General features: G+C 40.8%; 1 protein-coding gene across 5 annotated transcripts in view; it reads left to right on the top strand.

Moving 5' to 3' along the window:
• The window catches only part of DCTD (dCMP deaminase), a 63,179-nt gene extending 42,643 nt beyond the window's left edge, over positions 1 to 20,536 (top strand). For 3 of the 5 annotated variants that reach the window (XM_005230824.3, XM_055795137.1, XM_055795135.1), the window contains 5 exons: positions 1,129 to 1,234; positions 2,626 to 2,761; positions 15,186 to 15,302; positions 16,846 to 16,942; positions 18,897 to 20,536. In XM_005230824.3, coding sequence (XP_005230881.1) covers positions 1,184 to 1,234; positions 2,626 to 2,761; positions 15,186 to 15,302; positions 16,846 to 16,942; positions 18,897 to 18,975 — 480 coding nt within the window. In that variant the 5' untranslated portion in view covers positions 1,129 to 1,183 and the 3' untranslated portion in view covers positions 18,976 to 20,536. Of the gene's footprint in view, positions 1 to 1,122; positions 1,235 to 2,625; positions 2,762 to 15,185; positions 15,303 to 16,845; positions 16,943 to 18,896 lie in introns of all 5 variants that reach the window. The other 2 variants (XM_055795134.1, XM_055795136.1) reach the window with 2 other exon arrangements.
• The last annotated feature ends 694 nt before the right edge of the window (positions 20,537 to 21,230 follow it).

Here is a 21,230-nt window from a genome sequence, read left to right as displayed (position 1 = left end):
GCTTGCAGTCACCTGTGATGTAGCTTTCTGCATAGCTGTGTATTGCTAGAAGGGTATCTCAGACTTAAGCTGTAATCCTTGGTAAGAGGAGCCCAAGAAGAAAAGTACTGTGCCCCTTGTATTTTAATAGGCTAATAATTGTATTTGAGATATTCCATTATTTTTGGTTTTCAAGTGTAGCGATGATAGGTGAGAGTTGGGGGGAAATTTCTTTGAATGTGATCTTTTCCTTGAAATTTGCAAACCTTGAAGATGGGAGGGAGGATACCTTTCTTCCCTTTCTTTGAGCTGAAAAGCACAGAAATTCCCATGTTGTGTCGTACACTGTCCGAGCCGTCTTTCAGCCTAAGGAGGCAAGAGAAAATGATGCACTACTATTTTTTTTTTTTTCCTCCCTTCTTCCCCCAAATAAACCCCCCAGCGCAGGAAAAGAAGCAATCTTTTGTGCCACTTTTGTACATTATATCTAAGAGAAAAGTTCTTGAACCCATCTCCTCTCAGTTTTTAAAAGGCTTTCGTAGGACATAAGAGAAATTTAGTAGGGGACTATCGGAATGGCCTTAGATTTTTGCTGGTAAGTGTTGTAATGAGAGGCAAACTCATGGCAATAACTACGGGCAGAAATGAATGACTGCCTAGGAAGCTACCAAATAGAAATCTAGCGAGCACTTGTCATAGTTGTAGGCAGAAGTACAAAATAGTTTAGATTAGAGGCTTGCAGTTAACGCAGTCATCATAAAAAAGATTATGTTGTTTGGGTGAAAAGAATGCCAGTACATGATACCTGAATCTTAGAAATATACAAGGTGTTATCTATAAAGGATAAATTGCTCTGTCTTTGAATAGCTCAGTGCTCTGAATAGCTCAGCCTTCTTATCTGAAACTGAAATTTGCAACCTCACTTGGAAGCCTTTCCTCTGAAAGCAAATGTTGCATATATAAGTTCCTGGAAAGCACATAACACTTGATGGTTTTACTATTAAAATATCAGTGAATGTACGGTTTTCTTAGCCAGATACTGGTCCTGGTTACTTTAAACTTGTGCACATTGAAAGAATATAGTCTGCAACAATTCTAGCTATGCGTTGTTTGCTGATGGCTGTTTTTTTCCATAAACTATAGTTTCAGCAGTGAAACATCTTGCAAAAAAAGAGAAGATTATTTGGAATGGCCTGAATATTTTATGGCAGTAGCTTTTTTGTCAGCACAAAGGAGCAAGGATCCAAGCTCTCAGGTAAGAAGGCAATGTATAAGAATAGCATAAGCTAATCTGTATGGTGCATTGCATCGGATGCACATGTAGCTTTCAGGAATTTCTTATTACAAGTTACTTCAGTATATAGCTATTCAATTTTTAAGATGGTCAGCACCTTTTGTTACAGAAATTCTCTTATTGGGCCTGACCTCATGTATAATTCTGTGTGTACGTTTGCAGCTTGGAGTTTTGTAATCTCTTTATTTGGAGCTCAAAATAACATGGGCATTTTCTCTCCTTTTTCCAGTAAATATACTTACTGTTGGAGGAAGATAAAACTACTGAAAGTTTGAGATTGTAATTTTTTTAAGACACAGCATTTTACAAATTCCTTTTCCACACCTGTAAGAGTATAAAAATTCCCTTTTGTTTGTTCTTGGGTTGACTGGAGTTTTCCTCTAGTTTGGTTCCTCCCTCAAGTTCCCTTTCCCCCTCTGCTTCGCTGTCTGGCCCCATTCTTTCATGTGCTTCTGTTGAACATTGGTTTGAGGTGATTGATACATCTCCTGAAACATGCTGTTGTGCAGGACCCAGTCATTCTTGTTAGTCTTCCTTTGTGTGAAAAAGTTCAGGAAGCAAATCCCAGAAAAACCACGGAGTAAAATGCATGTTAACAGTCTGTTCAGTTACTTGCTGGCTTCTGCACATAATGGCTTAGTTCTCTGAAGGTTACTCACTTTAGGGCTAAATTTTTGTTACCTGAGGGCTGGTTGATAAGCGTATTGTGTGAATTAAAATCAGTACTCTTGCCATTTCAGTAAATCTAAAATATGGGCAGAAAACATACAAATGGGGCACTTCATGATTCTGTAAGAAAGGTCCCAGTGCTGTCTTGGATTGAAGTAATAAAGGGTGAGAGTCTAAAAGGTCTGGTATTTTGACGCACATTTGCATAAACAAGCCAGAAAGGTTTGTGAGCCTATCTTTGCTTAGGTCAACACTACTGCATTTCTGTCCCATCTGCTATACCTTTTCTTTTGCTTCTTGCTGCTCATACTGCTGCTGGAAAAGCTAGTTTGGGGAGTTGAACTGACAGAAAACTTAGGTTTAGTAGGATTAATTCAGTGCCGGTTCTGCTCCCTGAACGAGATGTCCCAACTTCATCATTGGACAAGGAACAGCGCTGGCAGGCTGGGATGGAGACTGCGTGACCAGCGGGATAACAGGGTTGCATATGCCCTGATTTATTTTCCTGTTAGGTACACCAGTTGGGTACAATTGTAGCCTTGCTCACTAGATGGTGTGATACTATATAAAGTGAAGCTTGTCTCTTAAATGAAAATTGTAGGACTGACTTGTCAGATTTCGTCTTTCTTGTTCATCCATTGTTTTGCATGCTGTTGGTACTATATAAATCTGATTTTATTTAGGTTGGTGCCTGCATTGTAAATTCAGAAAACAAGATTGTTGGAATTGGATACAATGGGATGCCTAATGGCTGCAGCGATGATGTACTACCCTGGACAAGAACGGCAGCACACAGGCTAGACACGAAGTATCCTTATGGTAAGGCTTCTTGTGCTTGACGGGTCACACTTGTGATGTCTGTGTATGTGAAAGGTCAGCTGGTAAAATATCGATCAGTTTTTCTTCTACTCACCTTATGTTGTTAATATGCCTGTATGTGGTTCATCAGGATAAAAATCACACCTCTGAAAAGAAATGAAAACTGTCTTTATGAAGGTCCGACTTTCCCCGTGAAGTGTGTTCAAAAATGATTAACCATTTTGGATTGTGTAGTGAAAACTTGTAAATATAATGCAGCTCATTAGCATGCAGTTGTAGTGTTTGCAGATGATTGCTGCTTCTGTGTGTTGTCTCCACAGAAATTACAGAGAACATGTGTATGCAAAACAAGTAATTGGGTCTAAAATACAGGTATTAGAATTGTAAACTCCACTGTTGGTCAGAAATTCCAGTGTTCAGGTGTTCATGGCGTAGGCAGTACATATTATGAAGGAGCTGAATTTTGTTTGTCTTGAACTATGTGATTGCATTCTGTCATTCCATGCAATTTTTGCTGCCTCTGGTGTGCAGTGGATCTACCCTGCTATGGGTGAGGTGACTTCCATTGTTCGTTTCAGCTTCTGATTTGATTCACATCTACTAATTGGGCAAAAGGACAGGAGAACAAGGATGGTTTCGTGGTAGAAGTGTCTTGAGTGCTGCTTTGGATCGTGTCTTTGTCTTTGCAGCAGGCGTACTGTGGCCTTCTGCAAGCCTACTTTCAAGGGTCCTCTGTGAGTCTTGGTGCACCTATCGACAGGGCTGTACAGTTACTCCTTTGGGCCAGTCATGGTTTGCAGGAGCCAAGGAGACAACTTGCCAGGCTGCCTTAGGCTTCATGCCATGAGAATGGAATTGAGAGCTGCCCTGTGGCCTGCTATAGCTGATGCTGGGAAGGCACCCTGGTTAGGACTGATAAGGAATCAGGGAGCGTATGCTTGCTTAAATCTCCCTTCTTCATCTTTCTGCTTTGACACCAGCTCCTGCTGCACTTCTGTGGCGTGAGACCAACGCAGCAGAAGCCATGGGCACAGGAAAAATGGGTATTAGGAGCTCCTTCATCCTTTGCTGCATCTCTGCCTGTCCTGGGCTCAGGAACGGCGGGGGGAAGAACTACAAAACGGAACAAAAACCCAGAGAGATTTTTTTCCCTTCCCCCTGCATGGGTGGGAGGAAATGAGCACCAGAGTTCAGGTTTTGCAAAGAGACGCTTACTCTTTTTTTCCAGTATACAGCATTTATCTCTGCCTACTAATTCTGTTTTTCACATGTAACTTCTAACAATTGGTCTGATACAGAAATTGGACTTGCATGAGTTTTGACATTCCTTGTGTTCACCCAGAGCTCTCTCTAAAAACCGGCATTACATTTTCTGGTTTCCCATAGCGTTGCAGTGAAAGATGATATGCAGTGGCTCAGCACCTAATTCATCAGTTTCACATTTGAGTTCTTAAAACCCCGGTACTTTGTCCTTGTTCACTTTACCAATTTATTATAAAACCTCTAATGTTAACTCCTAAGCTTGAGACAGTTTCATATTATTTTTCATAAAAGATGTATTACCAATACTAGAGCCAGCAGCTGCCAAATTTGAAGTCTGCTCTAAAGCACAGAAGCACTGGTTTTACACATAATGATGATACCATAATGGTACAACTTGGTGTGACTGCTCTTTATTTATAGGCTGAGGAAACAAGTGTTAGCCCATTGATTAAATATAAAGTACTGGAAACAGAATATTGATTTTGGTTGAATCTTTATGCTGCTGTAAGGTCTCAGTTCTGAATTAAGACCAACATGGGTGGGCTCTGGGGCCTGAGGCTGTTCCAGGTGCTCAAATCGAAACTGACCAATTTAAACTAAAAGTGCTGTATGAATTTGTGAGGGATCTTTGTACAAGATGACCTGAGAATTTTTGAGGGTTTTTTTCTTTAGTTAACTCTGACTCCAAAAGATGTGGAGTAAAGTAAAAATCTCTATATGTGATGTTTAAAAAAATGCACTAACCAATCTAACAACTTGGAGAGATGAGTTCATTTCTAGGAGTTGGTCTAACTACTGCCCTTCCCCCCAAGAATCTGTCTTCACCTCATTAAAAAAATCACAACTTTGTAACATAAAGTGTCTGCTGTGATGAATAAACAACCTATTTTGTAATTCACAGATCATTTAAACTCTAGCAGTTTCTTATTAATCTTGATAGCACAGTTGACAGACCAGACAAGTATATATGTAAAAAAATTGTCTGCTTTAAAAAATTCTGCTAGATGCAGAGACACATAGAATTGCTGCTAAAATCTCATTAAACTGTCATGTTTTCCTTTCTGCCTTTGCTAATCATCACAGCATTTGTGTAAATTGAACTTGTTATCCTTGCTTTTTCCTGACTGGTTTGTTCGGAGATGGTACAATCTTACTGTGTGCTCCAGTAGCTTATCATGGGATTGCTGGCATCTTCATCACTGGAGCTGCAACGTAGCTTATTAGGTAAAGCTGATAGTAACTGTGCATATACAACCACGCTAACATGGAAGGTGTCTGCTAGAGCTACTTCATCCACCTGCAGTGCTACAGAAAGGGGCTGGGGTTGGATCTGAATGCTGACCTCCTGGTTTTACTTACTGTTGTAGGTCAGGCATAAACATTAGCTCACTTTCCATCTGGACCACTCTGACTAGTTTCTCAGAACAAAGCCTGAGTATCGCTCTGCGAATGGCTCACTCAAAGGCTGCTCCGGAGGGCAGGGTGGAAAAAAAGGCTGCAAGAAAACTGTCATCCTGCATAGGCCTATAATGCAAAGCCCGCTTCTTAGCTTCTTAACCCTCCTCCCTCCCTCAGGCCATACTGGGGGGTATGCAACAAGTACGCTGTTTCAGGCTGTGAAAGTTCCACTCCGGTGGGCTGCAAAAAAGTCACCTTGCTTCTTTATGCACTTTGAACTGAGATATACAAAATAAGTATGTGGTGCCCTGAGACTCTCGAGATGTGGAGCCTTGAGGAAACCCAGGGCCAAGTGCTATGTAATGCTGATGGCGCCCTGAGTAAGATGAACGTGAGTCAGTCTATGCCAGTTGGCCTCAGGACCAAGGGTGGGTCCCTGGTCCTGTCTGTGTTCAGCGGCATAGACGTAGCAGGGGATTGGACCCAGAGGCTATCTTTGTGAAGTGTGTTAGATGATCCTATAATAAATTTATTGAGCTCCAGCAAAACAGATGGATGCGTTGACCCCACAGCTCTGATCAGATGCACTGTTCCATGACTATAAAACTTCCAGTTTCCACCCTAAATTTATTTGTGGTTAGTTTACACATTCATGGTTAATTTATACTTTGTTGTGTGTGCCAGCATTGTTCTTTTAGCTTGTCTTACTCACAGCAATTAACCTTTCCTCCTTTTCCCCCTTCCCCTGTGCACTAACTGATAACAATAACCTTTTGAACTTCTGTTGTAAGACTGAACAGGCCTGTCACTCTTAAATTTTACTGTATCTTGAAACTCATTGGCTTGAAATTCACCAGTGTCTCAGTTATCTATGTCTGCTGCAATGTTCATTTACATCTGCTGTAATCAATCCATCCCACTCCTACCAGTTTGATGCCAGTGCCAGCAATAGATGCCCAAAGCCTGAGGCTTTGGAGATCACAGATCAGCAGGAGGGATCACAGGTCAGCAGGAGGGAACAGAGGGGGATCACAGGTCAGCAGGAGGGCACCTGAAGAGCAGTACAAAGGAACAGCCACTTTAGCCAGTAAGTCAGCTGCATGGGGATGTAAATGCCCCTATGCAAATGTACGTAGAATCTAACTCTAACTGGAGTTAACAGACATGCACACTCCTGCAGGGCTGTAATCTTATCAGCTTCACTGAGACAGATGTGGGATGGCTCCTCTGACCGGAGTGTTGGGGTGGAAGGACACAGGCTCTTCAGGAAGGATGGCAGGGAGATGAGGGGGGGTGTTATCTTCAATGTCAATGACCAGCTGGAGTGCATGGAGCTCCACCTGGGGATGGATGAGGAGCCAACCGAGAGTTTATGGGTCAGGGTTAACTGGAGAGCAGGGACAGGTGACATTGTAGTGGCGGTCTGCTACAGGCCACCCAACCAGAAAGACTGAGCAGATGAGGCCCTCTACAGACAAGATAGGAGCAGCCTCATGTTCACAAGCCCTGGTCCTCGAGGGGACTTCAATCACCCCAATACCTGTTGGAGGGACAGCACAGCAGGGCATAAGCAATCCAGGGGGTTCCTGGAATGCATTGATAACTTCTTTCTCCAAGTGATAGGGGAGCCAACAAGGAGAGGTGCTATGCTGGACCTTGTTCTCACCAACAAGGAGGGGCTGGTGGGGAATGTGAAGCTCAAGGGCAGCCTTGGCTGCAGCGACCATGAAATGGTGGCATTCAAGACCCTCAAGGCAGTGAGGAGGGTGCACAGCAAGCTCACTACTCTGGACTTCAGGAGAGCAGACACTGGCCTCTTCAGGGATCTGCTTGGTAGAGTACCATGGGAAAAAGCCCTGGAGGGAAGAGGGGCCCACAAAAGCTGGCTAATATTCAAGGATCACCTCCTCCAAGCTCAGGAGTGATGCATCCCAGCAGAGAAGAAGTCAGGCAGAAACTCCAGGAGGCCTGCATGGATGAACAAGGACATCCTGGACAAACGCAAACACAAAAAGGAAGCCTCCGGAGGGTGGAAGCAAGGACCGGTAGCCTGGGAAGCATGCAGAGAAATTCTCCAAGCATCCAGGGATCAGGTTAGGAAAGCTAAAGCCTTGATAGAATTAAATCTGGACAAGGACATCAAAAGTAACAAGAAAAGCTTCTATAGGTGGTGATAAAAGGAAGAGTAGGGAAAATGTGGGCCCTCTCCAGAAGGAAACGGGACACCTGGTTACCCTGGATATGGAGAAGGCTGAGATACTCAATGACTTTTTTGCCTCAGTCTTCACTGGCAAGTGCTCTAGCCAAACTGCCAGTCACAGAAGGCAAAAGCAGGGACTGGGAGAATGAAGAGCCACCTAGTGTAGGAGAAGATCAGGTTTGAGACCATCTAAGGAACCTGAAGGTGCACAAGTCCATGGGACCTGAGGGAACTGCCAGATGAAGTGGCTAAGCCACTATCCATTGCGTTTGAGAAGTTGTGGCGGTCTGGTGAATTTCCCAGTGACTGGAAAAGGGGAAACATAACTCCCATTTTTAAAAAGACAAAAAAAGCAAGACCTGGGGAGCTACAGGCCAGTAAGTCTCACCTCTGTGCGCAGCAAGATCATGGAGCAGATCCTTCTGGAAATTACGCTAAGGCACATGGAAAATAAGGAGCTGATTGGTGACAGCCAGCATGGCTTCACTAAGGGCAAATCATGCCTGACAGATCTGGTGGCCTTCTATGATGGTGTTTGTGGATAAGGGAAGAGCAACTGATGTCATGTACCTGAAATTGTGCAAAGCATTTGACACTGTCCCACATGATAGCCTTGTCTCTAAATGGGACATGGATTTGATGGATGGACCGCTCAGTGAATAAGGAATTGGCTGGATGGTTGCACTCAAAGAGTTGTGGTCAATGGTTTGATGTCCAAGTGGAGGCCAGTGATGAGTGGTGTTCCTCAGGGGTTGGTATTTGGACCAGGGCTCATTAACATCTTTGTCAGTGACACTGTAGACACTGCAACTGAGTGCACTGTCACCAAGCTTGCTGATGACACCAAGCTGTGTGGTGCAGTAGAGGGAAGGGATGCCATCCAGAGGGACCCTGACAGGCTTGAGAGGTGGGGCCGTGCAAACCTCATGAAGTTCAACAAGGCCAAGTGCAAGGTCCTGCACGTGGGTCGGGGCAATCCCAAGCACAAATAGAGGCTGGGTGGAGAACGGATGGAGAGCAGCCCTGAGGAAAAGGACTTGGCGGGGTGTTGGTGGACAACAAGCTCAACATGACCTGGCAATGCGCGCTTGTAGCCCAGAAAGCCGACTGTATCCTGAGCTGCATCGGAAGAAGCATGACCAGCAGGTCGAGGGAGGCGATTCTCCCCCTCTCCTCCGCTGTCATGAGACCCCACGTGGAGCACAAAGTGTTCTGCTCTGGGGCCCTCAGCACACAAAGGCCATGGACCTGTTGCAGCGAGTCTGGAGGAAGGCCACGGAGATGCTCAGAGGGCTGGAGCACTTCTCCTGTGAGGACAGGCTGAGAGGGTTGGAGTTGGGGCTTTGCGGAGACCTTCCAGTATGTGAAGGGGGCCTACAAGAGAGCTGGAGAGGGACTTTTTACATGGGCATGTGGCAATAGGCCAAGGGGGATGGGTTTAAACTGAAAGAGGGTGGCTTTAGATTAGATGTAAGGAAGAAATTCTGTACTGTGGGGGTGGTGAGACACTGGCCTAGGTTGGCCAGAGCATTTGTGGGTGCCCCATCCCTGGAAATGTTCAAGGCCAGTGTAAGGTGTCCCTGTGCCCATGGTAGGGGGTTGGAACTGGATAATCTTTAAGGTCCCTTCCAGCAAACTATTCTGTGATTCTGTGAGATAGTGAACATTTCTAACCTGCACCTTCAAGTGTGGGTTCTGCTCAGCTCGGTATTGAGGAAGGGGTTGTAAATTTGTATGTACCCATATCCAAGTGCATGAGCTGCTACTGAAAAAACCATCAAAATGTGGTAGGTAGTGCTCACTTTACCTTAGAGGATGCAAATGTTTGCAAGGCATTTGGATATTACAGGACTAGTGATATGGATCACTTGTATTGACACTGTGCATTCCATGTGAGAGTATTGATGCAGATTAAAACTCTTCCTTCTAGCTGTAGTGTGTATTTGCACAATGTGGCAGTATAGCTTGTTCTGTCAGAAAGCACTGGTGTTTTTCAGAAGGTCTGATTTTGTGCTGTGAAAAATTACTTTTGTTGTTATGTTGGAACCAGCTCTTTCCAGTCTGCCGTTCAGTGACAGGAGTGGGGACGTTTCTGTGCAAATGAAAGAAAATGGAAGGCCGGTTTTGAATACCTGCTTTACTAAGATGTTATTAAAAGCTTTTCCTGAAGCATTGTGTTCAGTACCACTTCTGCTTCTTAATAATTAGACAGAATTCTGGCTTTCAGAGTCAAAAGCGAGTGCCCTCTGTTTCTGTTAGAAGAATCCAAGGGTTCGATGATGCTCAGTTTCCTCTCATCGATCATTTAAAACGCTACGTTTTTCTCCTGTTAACACAAGTCTTCTCACTAATGCTAGTTGCTGTGCTCCTGCTATGCCCTCTGTCTCCACTATAATCTAAGAACACCCATTTGACAAACATCTCTAATTAAGAGAGTTTTAAATTAAAATGACTGGCAAATTTAGAAACCTATGAGCAATAGAGAAAATATTGAGTAAATTTGCTTACAAATATTTATACAGGTTCAGATACGATAAAATATGTGCTGTGGCAAAAAGTATGCTCTAATTGAACAGTACCTGCTGTGAAAAATGAAACAAACTGTTATCAACATTTCCTCATGTTAGGATTATGAGCTTTTAGTCAATTTCTTAGAGAGATGAACACTCGAAGATATTCAGGCAAATGTTACTTTCGTAGAAGCTGTTATTTTGACAGCACAAAACTTGATAAGGCACTATGAAGAAGTGTGATGCTCTCTCTCCAATTGGCAGTGCAAAGCTGAGGCTTCAGCTGGAAAGAGGATCTATAGGAGACAGTCTTCACCTACACCCACTCACTCTCTTGTCCTGTGTGGATTTCTGTCCAGTTCTGGTGTCAAACATCTCTAGAAAATTTGGAGATATGGAAACACCAAAAATTATTTTTCTCTTTCTGCTTGCCCACTAAGAAATGTCTCTTCTGCTGAGAGCAGAACGAACTTGGAGCAGGATGGGAGATGGGAGGAACTGGGAAATGGGGTGGATTAGCTACTGCTTCTCAGGTTTTGAGAGGGGCTTCGCTGGTGTGCCCTCAGCAGACTTTGTGATGTTCATAAATGGTCTGAGTGGTTCCCATCTTCACTTCCCAGTTCTCCTTTTGCAGGGGAGAAAGCAGTGATGCTGGGGCTGTTCCCTTTTTCTGACTGCAGTCTGAAAAGGTTGGGACTTCACTGAAATCCCATGGCGTTACCCTTGCCTCCCTGCCCTGACCGCAGCAACTGCTCTTCCTCTAGCACACAGAGCAAGAAAGAGAGCAGCTGGAAGGGCTGAGGGCAGTGTCGGCCCAACATGAGTGTCCTGCCATCCCCTAATGCTGTGGCCAGCAGCCCATCCCTATGCTTTCACAAAGGCTGAAAAAAAAAGGTTGACGTCATTCTACAAATTCCAGATCCATTATCCACTGTTCCCAGCGGTTGTCAGTCCAGACCTCGTTCTTTTAAATAGTATTTCAGTCCATTCTGTCATCCTTGCTATGTCCAGCATCAGGCATCCGGTGCTTAAAGGATAACTGGTAGGTGGAGCTTGGACAAAGATGGGATGGGTAAGGGATGAACACAAAAAGGTCAAGATTTTACCTAAAGACTGAGGAGCGGGCCAAATTACGAAACTCTTCGTGTCCATTTCTGTGCCAGGTTTATGTTGAAGAGTGCTGTGCTATTGCCATGTATCTGTATTGGGAACCCATAGTATTTATCAGTTTGGTTAACATGGCAGTGTAAAAACTTACGTTAATAAGTCAGAGCTTTCTGTGTGACAATGCATATCACTGAAATGTATTCTTTTCAAATGTAACACCGTATTTAGTGCGTAATTTCTCAAAATTGCTTTTCTGGCTCAGTTAGCTAGTAATTAATCACGTAGAAAGGTCACTCCCCCCAGCCCCACCTTGGATTGCTTTTTGAAAAGTGATGTGTTATGGTGGTCCCTACTCCAAGTTCCTCCTCAAGCACGTAAGCCTTTCAACAGTATTAAGAAACACTTTGACTAGACCTTTGGTTCTTACAAAAGCATTAGAACACTTTTAGTAGGTGGAAGGAGTACTTCTGACTCTGCAACTCACTAAGAGTATGTTCATGTTAAGGGGTTAATCCTGAACAATGAACATTGATAGGGTAAGTAGAGGTCTTTTATTTACACGTAAGCTTAAGGATGAGTGCTACCTCATATATGCAACACAAGCAGTATGTAATGAGGAGAGATAGAAACAGTAGCAATTAATACTACCACTAATGAAGCAGTCATTCCTCTGGTTGGTTGTTTTTTTTTTTTTCTCCTCGGCTCTCATGAATATAATAGCAGGTGGTGGGAATGTCAGAACACACACTAACCTCTCGTTGCATGGTTATTTCTTCAGCTAATGAAGCCTTTAGAGAATACTTTTCAAGCCACTTTTCCAGAATGGAAACCAGCGTTGCAGACTTAATGTTATGTTGGCTATACATGAATATTATTTTTTTAAAAAACCAAAATACTGGGGCACCCCGTAGAGTATTGTAAAAACTCTTTAGTTTTACTAGTCTATTTAAATACACAGTTTTCAGAGTTCTGAATACTGTGCACCTGTGAAAGGTTATTTCAAGTTAGCTTCTTACTGTCTGAGTGAGGACAGTGTAACTCTTAATAGGAGCTCTTAATAGGTTAGACAACTTTGTAACACCCCAAATGTAAACTACTTTGGTATTAACAGGAGGGATTTTGGACTCCTGGATTTTTCTTCTCTCTCTCACTAACGCTCTGTTCAAAGCTGGGCAGGTCCATAAGAAAAATCTGGGGATAATAGACTATCTTATCTATAAATTGGTCAATGCCTATCTGCCAGAGAGAGGGGAACGCGGGGAAGAGGGAAAGAAGAGTGGTGGGACAAAACCTAAAAATATTTGTCTGAAGCCTATACCTCCTTAAGGACCATGTAACATAGTATCTTTGTAAAGGCCAGTAGCAGTTGTCTAAGGAAATGTATGAAACAAAGACACGTAATGAGAGTTCCCTGGAATATTCTTCCAAGTTCCAGCAACTGAGCCAAACTGGTTTTGTATTTAATAGCCCAGGAGAAAAAAAAAAAAAAAAAAAAATTGGAAGGAAAAAGATTACTTTTGGAATCAATGCAAACTTCTAGTCCATACTACTTTCTGCAGTAAGTGCAGTAAGAAATAGTTGGTTAGGCCACAGTGTGCTTGAAAAACTCCCCTTGTTACGTTTTTAAAATGAAAGCCTGCTACTCTTGAAATTATGAGTCTCTGTTTCTTCTTTATTACTGTTCCTGTGTCTCCTTTCCACACTGGAGAGTCATAATTTTTCTTAACTTCAGATTGTGTTAGGATGATCAGGAGGTAAAATTTCTCTTTTCTCTCACTCCAGCTGATAATCTTGTATGTTATTTTTAGCCTGAATGTGTTTTCGCTTGTGAAGAGGTTTGTTGTTGAAAGTTTGTAAAAAGTCTGCTGAAAGAGCCTTTCTTTCTCATCAGTGCAGGAAGGAAACTTGTTGCAGTACTAATAATGAAACTTGTCTGGTTTTATGGCTGAAGATTTCTGAGTTCAGTAAAGGAAAAATATTTACTGAAGGAATTTTTTGGGGTTTTTTTATTAGTTCTGTGAGCCTTTGCACACATTCCCTCATCCTTCTTTCTGGAGGCCTTCCATATTTTAGACTGCTGCCTAGATCATAAGTAGTACACTGTTCAAAAAAACTTGAAAGTGAATGTTTCTGTCCTGTTAACATAACATAGTTCCAGTTGTGGAAATAATGACACTCTTTTTCACTCAATCCTCTGTAACCCCAGAAAAATAATTCTCTGACTATTTATTGTGAAGGCTACATAAGATTAGTGCAACTCAGTGATATACTTTGAGTTAAATGTATTTCCTGTATTTTCTAAATGTATAGGTTCATATAATTGTGTATCTTGTGCACTTAATAGTATATGTTTAAAATACAAAGTGACCCAATTACACTTGCAATAGAAACAATAATAATAGTAATGTAAACTTTAATGTGATGGTGCTTGGGTGGTTTTTTTTGTTGTTAATTTCCTATTTTGTATGTTAGTTTCTGGCTTTACTGGTTGTGAGAAGGTGTGTGGGCAGCACGGTCATAGTGGTGCTGGGGTCTGCTTGTAGAAGTTGATACTGAGCTTTCTTTAGCGAGTGTTTGGTCCTTTGTGACTTGTCTATATGGGAAAGCTCGTGTGCTGTAACTTCGGCTGTAAATCTGTCGTGCTTTAGCTGTTACGTAGAAAATTCCATGTAGAAATGTAGCGCATACGGAAAACACTTGGATTCGGCAAGGATTGCTGTGTGCTGGAGGTAATGCACTCAGTTATTCTTTGTGTGGTGAGATCATTCGCACAGAGGTCAGTATATAGTAGCAAGTATTCTATGAACTTGTGCTATGAAGCTGCCTGTTTTAGTTTTTGCATGTAATGCAAAGGTGAAGAAAACTTTTTTTATTTTTATTTTTTGATCAGTTCTTCAAAACAAGCAGTGGAAAAACTCTTAACGTTGTCTGCACATGCAGGTCTTTAGATGAGTTCAAACCCACACCACACTTCCGCACCTGTTAATGAAGTCAGTCAGGGCAGCAGGCAATTTCTTAGTAGGTAGGTACATAAATTATGCAACTTGCTGTCACTCCTAGGAGTAAACAGGAAGTTCTCTCAGAGATCCTAATGTTTTTTTCAGAGGTTCGTGGTGGATGACACAGAAACTGCACTCTTCTCACCTGTGTTAGTAACACATTAGATAATCTGCTGATGTGTACAGCATAAAAACTTAAACCCTAAGGCGCGATCTGTCCCGGAAGAGCCATTGTGCTACGGTGAAATAAGGCAGGATAGTCTGTTGCTACCTGGCCTGTCTCAAATCCATGGAGAAACAGAGGACTTTGTTTTCCTGCTTGGGAAGTCTGTCACCTTTTAATGAGCAGTAAACTCGCTTTAATATTAAAGCTGGGACATTTTTATGGTTGAGTGTGTCTTGTGTATTCTTGGGGTGAGAGAATCATGCAGCAGCGCGGAGCTGTTCTGAGACCCAGAGGACAGAGCTGCTTGGTTTTACTTTGCGATTCTCCTGCCTTTAAGAGTGCACAGTGTGCTCTTATAACCGTAAGACTGTTCCTATCTGTGCATGTAAACACATAAATGAGCTGGTTTATACTGGCAATTAGACACTCCAGGGAGTTGTGAAGCTGTGAGATACTGCTTTACTTAGGGTGGTTGCAACTACTTGGCCCACAGCCTACAGCTTTGTTGCCTGCAATAGGTGTTAGCAAATGGCAATGCTAATGTGCTTAATGATATCATTACTAATCGGCAGCCTGGTCAGAACAGTTGACCTTCATTGATCTTGGTATTTCTGCTTTTATTTCTTCCTCTGCCCTTTATGACAAGCTGTGCAAGCTATTTCCCTTTGAAAGGATGTAAGCAGTTATATTGTAACACTTTAATTTTAGTTTGACTGATTTATTTTAATGAACAGTATTATGAATTGCTGCTTCTTTTTTTTTTTTTTTTTTTTTAAATCAGTGTGCCATGCTGAATTGAATGCCATCATGAACAAGAACTCAGCTGATGTGAAAGGCTGCAGCATGTATGTTGCCTTATTTCCATGTAATGAATGTGCAAAGCTCATCATCCAGGCAGGTAAGGAGTAGTGCCAGCTTGATTTGTCAGGGTTGCAGTGCTGCCTGCTCATTGGTATCTTATCATGGATGTATTTGATGTTAAATTGCTGCTGTTAGATCTAAATTAATTGCACTGTCAACTTCCTAAGATGCTACTTGTGGGGGTTTTTTGCATCTGAATGGTGCCAAATTTTTCCAGTGCTAATTGCATCTTCTGTGATTCTAAGCGTGCTTCTAATTTAGGTTTGTAACTTCTTAGACCAAGAGCTGCCAAAGAACAACACAGGCTTTGCATATAATTACTGTCAATTTTACTGTGCTCTGACACATTGAATAGAGTAGGGCAGAAAGAAATAAACTTCTGCATGGCAAAAGGTCTGTTGGGAGTATATACATGAAATTTTAATTTAAATGTGATGCATGGTAGATATTTGAAGATTTTAAAATATCTTTGCTCATAAATGTCATAAGACTTCTATGATCCTACTTTAATTATGTCTTTCATTACAATTGTTATAAATCTGTGCCACTGCAGCAAGTGTGCTGGCCTAAATGTGTCTCCTTTTTTCAGATTAGGCAGTATCTGCAGTAGGCTTCAGTTCCGTAAAAATCTGTGCTTAAGGTAGCACGTATTTTGCTCATTGAGTAAAACCTTGCAATCCTAGCATGGATTGCTGTTCTGGGGAGTCTCTCTCACCACTAATGGCCATGTGAATCTAGAAAAAAAGTAGCAACCAGAGTGCTGCTTTATTTGGTCAGTATGCTTTGAAATTAAGAGAAGTGAAGGAGGAAAGGTAATGGTATTCTGTATTTGTGCTACATTTATTTATGGAATCAAAATCAAACGGTCTTCAGGGCAGATTGGCTGCTTGTTCTCAATGTAGTCACTCATCGTTTTCCTTCTGCACTTAGGTCAGCACTAAATTGCGATGTATTGATATTCGTGTTGTCTGGTAAATACAGTAAGAAGTTGATAGGCTCTGGAACGCTTGTGAATTCTCTTGGGTTAGCCTTTACGCTTCTCCCCTGCCTAGGTAATTTAGGCACAGATTATTCAACAATTTGAGACAGCATGCATTTATGAAGATTTGAACCTGTGATTGGGAGTTATAAAACACAGAACAAAAGAAAAAAGCATGCCTTTATAGCTGTGCGTTTGGAAGGGGAATAGGATTTGGGGTTTAAGTTCTTTGTGGGGAATTTTATCTATATTAGAGAGGTAGAAAGATAAGTTTTCAATTACTTTTGCAAAAATGCATGATTTCTAGTCTGTCTATCTTGCGGTTTTGCCTACAAGTTTTTGGTTCTGGTTTTCTGAGTTAAACTTAGGTGAAAGTGGAGAAAAACATTTTTCCAGCGTTTTTGAAAGAACAGTCTTCACGAACAGCTCTACCTTACATAGCCTTATTCTTAAGTACAATCTGTAGTATTTTGGGAAGTAGAGGTGTACCAAGGAGTTCTAGAGCATGTGGATGAATGCTGCCTTTTCTGATTTTGTGCACCAGGCATTACTTTTTTTTTTTCTTTGTAATTCAAACATTTTTTCTATATGACTCTTTCAGGCATAAAGGAAGTTATTTTTATGTCTGACAAGTATCATGACACTACTGAGATGACAGCTGCACGGCGGATGTTTGATTTAGCAGGTATTATATACAGGTAAGAGAATTTTGGATTACTTTGTTTTTATTTTGGAAAGGAAAAAAATGGTGGGCAAAGGAGTCCAACTTTGGGGCAAAGGTTCTTCTTCTTTGTATTGTGGAACATCTTAATCTTTGGTAGTGTTTGTAGAGGGCTGGCTCTGTATGCCTGCAAAAGGTACTGGATTGACAGATGGTTGAACTATTCTTTTTGCCTTGTGTATGGTTAAATTTCAATTTCATAATGTTTGTATGAGAAAACGGTCCATTTGGAATACTCATTTAGTTCCTGGACTGCTAATGTGATGGTTATTTGTTACGTTGTCCTCGAGAGAGTCATCGCTGACCCTGCTTTGAGCAGGAGGTTAGACTAGAGGATCTCCTGAAGTCCCTTAGATTATCTGAATTACCCTGTTCTCCTATGAGTTCAACTGAAATGACCAGTTGACTTTTTTTTGTGGATTACCCACTCCTTATTGAAACTTCAGTATGTTTTTGTTGCAGTCAATTTGGGAAGGCGTTAGACCAGCCACCCATAATTAATTCTTGTTGCCTATAGCTGTCCAGTCTTCTTTGGTCAGCTTTTCTTGTGAAAAAAAGGTAAAACTTGTAATATTTGCCTTAAAATAATGAGAATCTGAAAAATGTTTGAAGAGTGGGGTTTCTAAAGACACTGATAGAGATACCTAAAGACAATCTGTTCAACAGCTAGTTTGATACCAATAACATGCTGTGGGTGAGGCTAATTATGCAGTCAGGGAGGCTTTGCAACTCAAAAAAGTTTTACAATATTAATATAAAGACTTGGAAAAAATTGCAAATGTAACAATTCTGACAGATGAAATTTTAGGATGAAAGGTACCTACTGGGCTAAGAAACATCCATGAAAAAACACAGCAGTACTTGAAATGCAGTTTTAGTCCTTCAGTGTATTTCCTGCCTACTAAGACTATTTGACTAAGAAGCATAAATCATTCTCTTGCAAGTCAAATCTTGTAACTTCTCTAGGGTGAGAAGTGTTTCTTGCATTTCAGATTGGTGTTCTGAACAAAGTATTCAGAGTTTCTGTGGTCAGCAGCATGTGCTTTTCTGTGTAGACTGTTACTCCTTCTTGTATTGATTGTTAAGGATGTAGGTGGTACTTAATGAATCTCTTGAACTGAACTGCAGAGCTTAATTAGGCACTAAATCCACACTATTTGCATAATCCTTTGTTTACTGGTAGACTGGAAAATACATGCTTGGTCCCCAAATACCTTCCTTGCTAATTGCTGTAGCAGATGCTCTAATGATAATAAAAGGAAACATTTTGTGGCAGTATTAATTTTACAGTTCTAAAGTTACAATTTTAAAATGATTCCCTCTTAACTAGTTTGGATTTTCCCAATATGATGCATAATGTGATCTATTCCCCTAGCACAAAAAATATTTTAATATAATGAGGCGAAGTTTGAAAGTGTTCTTTGAAAACCTGGCAGGAAGTGATCAAAATATTTATCAAAATATGTTCCGAATATCTTTTATATATACATATGTAGGCAGATATGGGTATATGTAATACATACACAGTAGAATAAAATATTTTTATGGATACATATATTTGTCCTATATCTGTAAATATACATTAAAAATATTTGAAATATAAAAATATATGAACAAAAATCCCAGCCCTGGTAACATGATGCTACCACCAGCCGCTAAATTGTTACAAGTCCTTTGACTCCTGGGTAATTTATGAACTCCAATAGCTGAAGAATGTACAGGCTAACCCACCCCATGTGTCTTTTTTGTCTTAGTCTTTCTTGTCCAGCTTTCTCTCAGTGTGGTGCACTATAATTGGCTCCCATAGTGATGAAAACTACGTGAATCCAAGGAGGGATTTTTTTTATTCCTTCAAAAATTTAGCTGGAGCTAAAGCAAGCAAAATGTTTTAACTACTCACTAACTGATATCTGTATTTTTCTTTATTTTAGGGAATTCAAGCCAAAGTGTAGCAAGATCATCATTGACTTTGATTCAATTAACAGCAGACCAAGTCAAAAGCTTCTGTGAATTAAGTCTCATTAAGTCTCTAGAACAGCGTTATTATCCTTTTCTAAAAAGCTGCTAATACCTTTCATCTTGAAGTTACTTGCAACTTTTTAATGGCTTCTGTAGCTAAAGTAGACTGCTAAGAAATCCAAGGCATTAAATGTCCCCCACACTTCATCTTGTCATGTGGAATCTAAATCTTCTTAAAACTTTTAATGCCTTTATCAAAACTGCTTAAAAAGTCTAGAGACATGTAGATGAGACGGTATAATGTATGTAAAGAAAACTGTTCTGATTCTTGCTGTATTCATCACCACGTGCTCTGATAGGCTGTCAGCATTGATTTAGACTCCGTTTACAGCTTATTGTAGCCAGTGGTAATTGGAATACGCTAAGAAATGTTGATCTCTCTATTGGATATGTGGGTCTATAATCGTTGATACTAATAAAGGACAAAAAAATGTTATCCATGCAAATACTAATGGTCCACCTAGCGTAACACTAATATGTGAAAGGTTATACAGCTTTAACAATGTGTGACATTCTGCCTGCGTTATCCAACAAATGAAACACTGGCTTGTCTTTTAATTGCTGTGTAACTGTCATGCGTCGGGAGAGGTGAGAGAGGAAGTTATTCTGAGAATGGTCCATGCTGACCGAGCTTTGCAGGTGCTTTCAAGTCCTTGTTTTCCCCAAGACTCCAGAACCTGAGGGAGTTGAGGAACTAAGTCATTTGGCTCTTTGCCTTTGAGACTCTTAACATGGTTTTCATGTGTAGAAGGAAATTATTTTATTGGCCTAAGCTGTTTATAGACAATCCAACATAGCTCAGTCTTAAAATCAACCTGTAAGGTAACAGAATCATTTTTTATCTTTTGAGAGAAACTGGAGATAGGCAACCTATATCCATATCAGTGCCAAAAGAGGTAATTACGGTGTTAGCTTGTTTCCCAGTGCTGGCGTACTACCTTCATTTTCATAAATGTTGCCTAAAATAATATCCTTTTTAATTTTATCTTGAGATCTGGGAATAGATTTGAGTTCCTTTTCTCTAATTTGATTTTTAAAAATTAAATATGCCTAATGGCTTTGTTTAGATAACATTGGTGGTTGTTTGCTTTTTTTTTTTTTTTTAATGTGGTTATACTTCAGTGAGCTTTTATTTTCTCTATAAAAGCTTTGTTTCATATTTTGGGACATTATGTAATTTGGCTTCATACCAGTATTATTAAAGTCTTATTAAAATCCACTACATTGAAGTAGACTCATTATTACAATATTAAGCCATGTGCTTGGCTCCAGAGTGCTGCTGTTTTTGCAATCATATGCAAAGCATATTTTGTGTATTTGTGATATTACATAAAGTGTAATGTTCATGAACGATTTGGCTACTAAAGGGAGCATTGTAATGTATTATAAGATGTGTCCATTTATAAAGTAATTCCTGACTTTCTCTTTTCCCTACAACTGTTTTCTACCTCAAAATTGGTCTGTGGCTCATTGCCAGAAGAAGAAATTCGCACATATGTGGAGGGGGATGGTGAAACCTGAGAAATTACTTTAATAAAACGTCACTAAACCAGCTTATGCATATCTTTTTCTTTGGCCTGAATTAGTAAGTAGAAGCATTTTGAGTTTTACTGGTCTGACAATGGGACAGAGGGGAGAGAAGAAGCGGAATTTTTTTGGTTTGGGCAGCAAAATTGCTGTTTTTTTCATAGATAATCGCTGATCCAAGTTCAGACTTAGGAGATAAGCATTGTGATTCCGGTTACTTGAAGTGTTTTTATGTTAGGCCTTGGATAATGGGAATGTATAATGTGCTTAAAAACTCAGGAGTTTTTTGAACCAATGTCCAGGTGCTTTTAGGAATGTACTGTTTTTCATAATGTCTCTTTCTTTTTCCCCCCAGGACTTTCCTGTTTGTGTAACTGAAGAGCGTACCGGAGAATGTGACAGGATTTTAGGTTTCTTCCGATCAGTTTTTGATCTGATAGAGCCACATACACAAGCTTTCAGAGTGTCAGTTGACTCAGGTTAGTAGGTGAGCATGCTCATTTCGAGGGCAGCTTTATGGAAAGGGAAAAAGCAGATGCACAACTCTTGAGACAGCGCGTGCTTATTTTGAGGTTAATGTTTTACAGCCAGCCTTAAAGAAGAGTTGACCCTCACTTTGTGTGCGTGCCTAGAAATCTGTATGCTTCTGGCTGTTTGTGTTTTAATAGTTTAGTTTAATAGTTCAGTTTGACATTTGACTTCCAAATAAAGAATAAGTA

The sequence above is a fragment of the Falco peregrinus genome, chromosome 2, assembly GCF_023634155.1.
Source record: "Falco peregrinus isolate bFalPer1 chromosome 2, bFalPer1.pri, whole genome shotgun sequence".
NCBI classification, from domain to species: Eukaryota; Metazoa; Chordata; class Aves; order Falconiformes; family Falconidae; genus Falco; species Falco peregrinus.
Note: the sequence above shows the minus strand (reverse complement) of the source record. Positions and strands in the feature narration are given on the sequence as shown.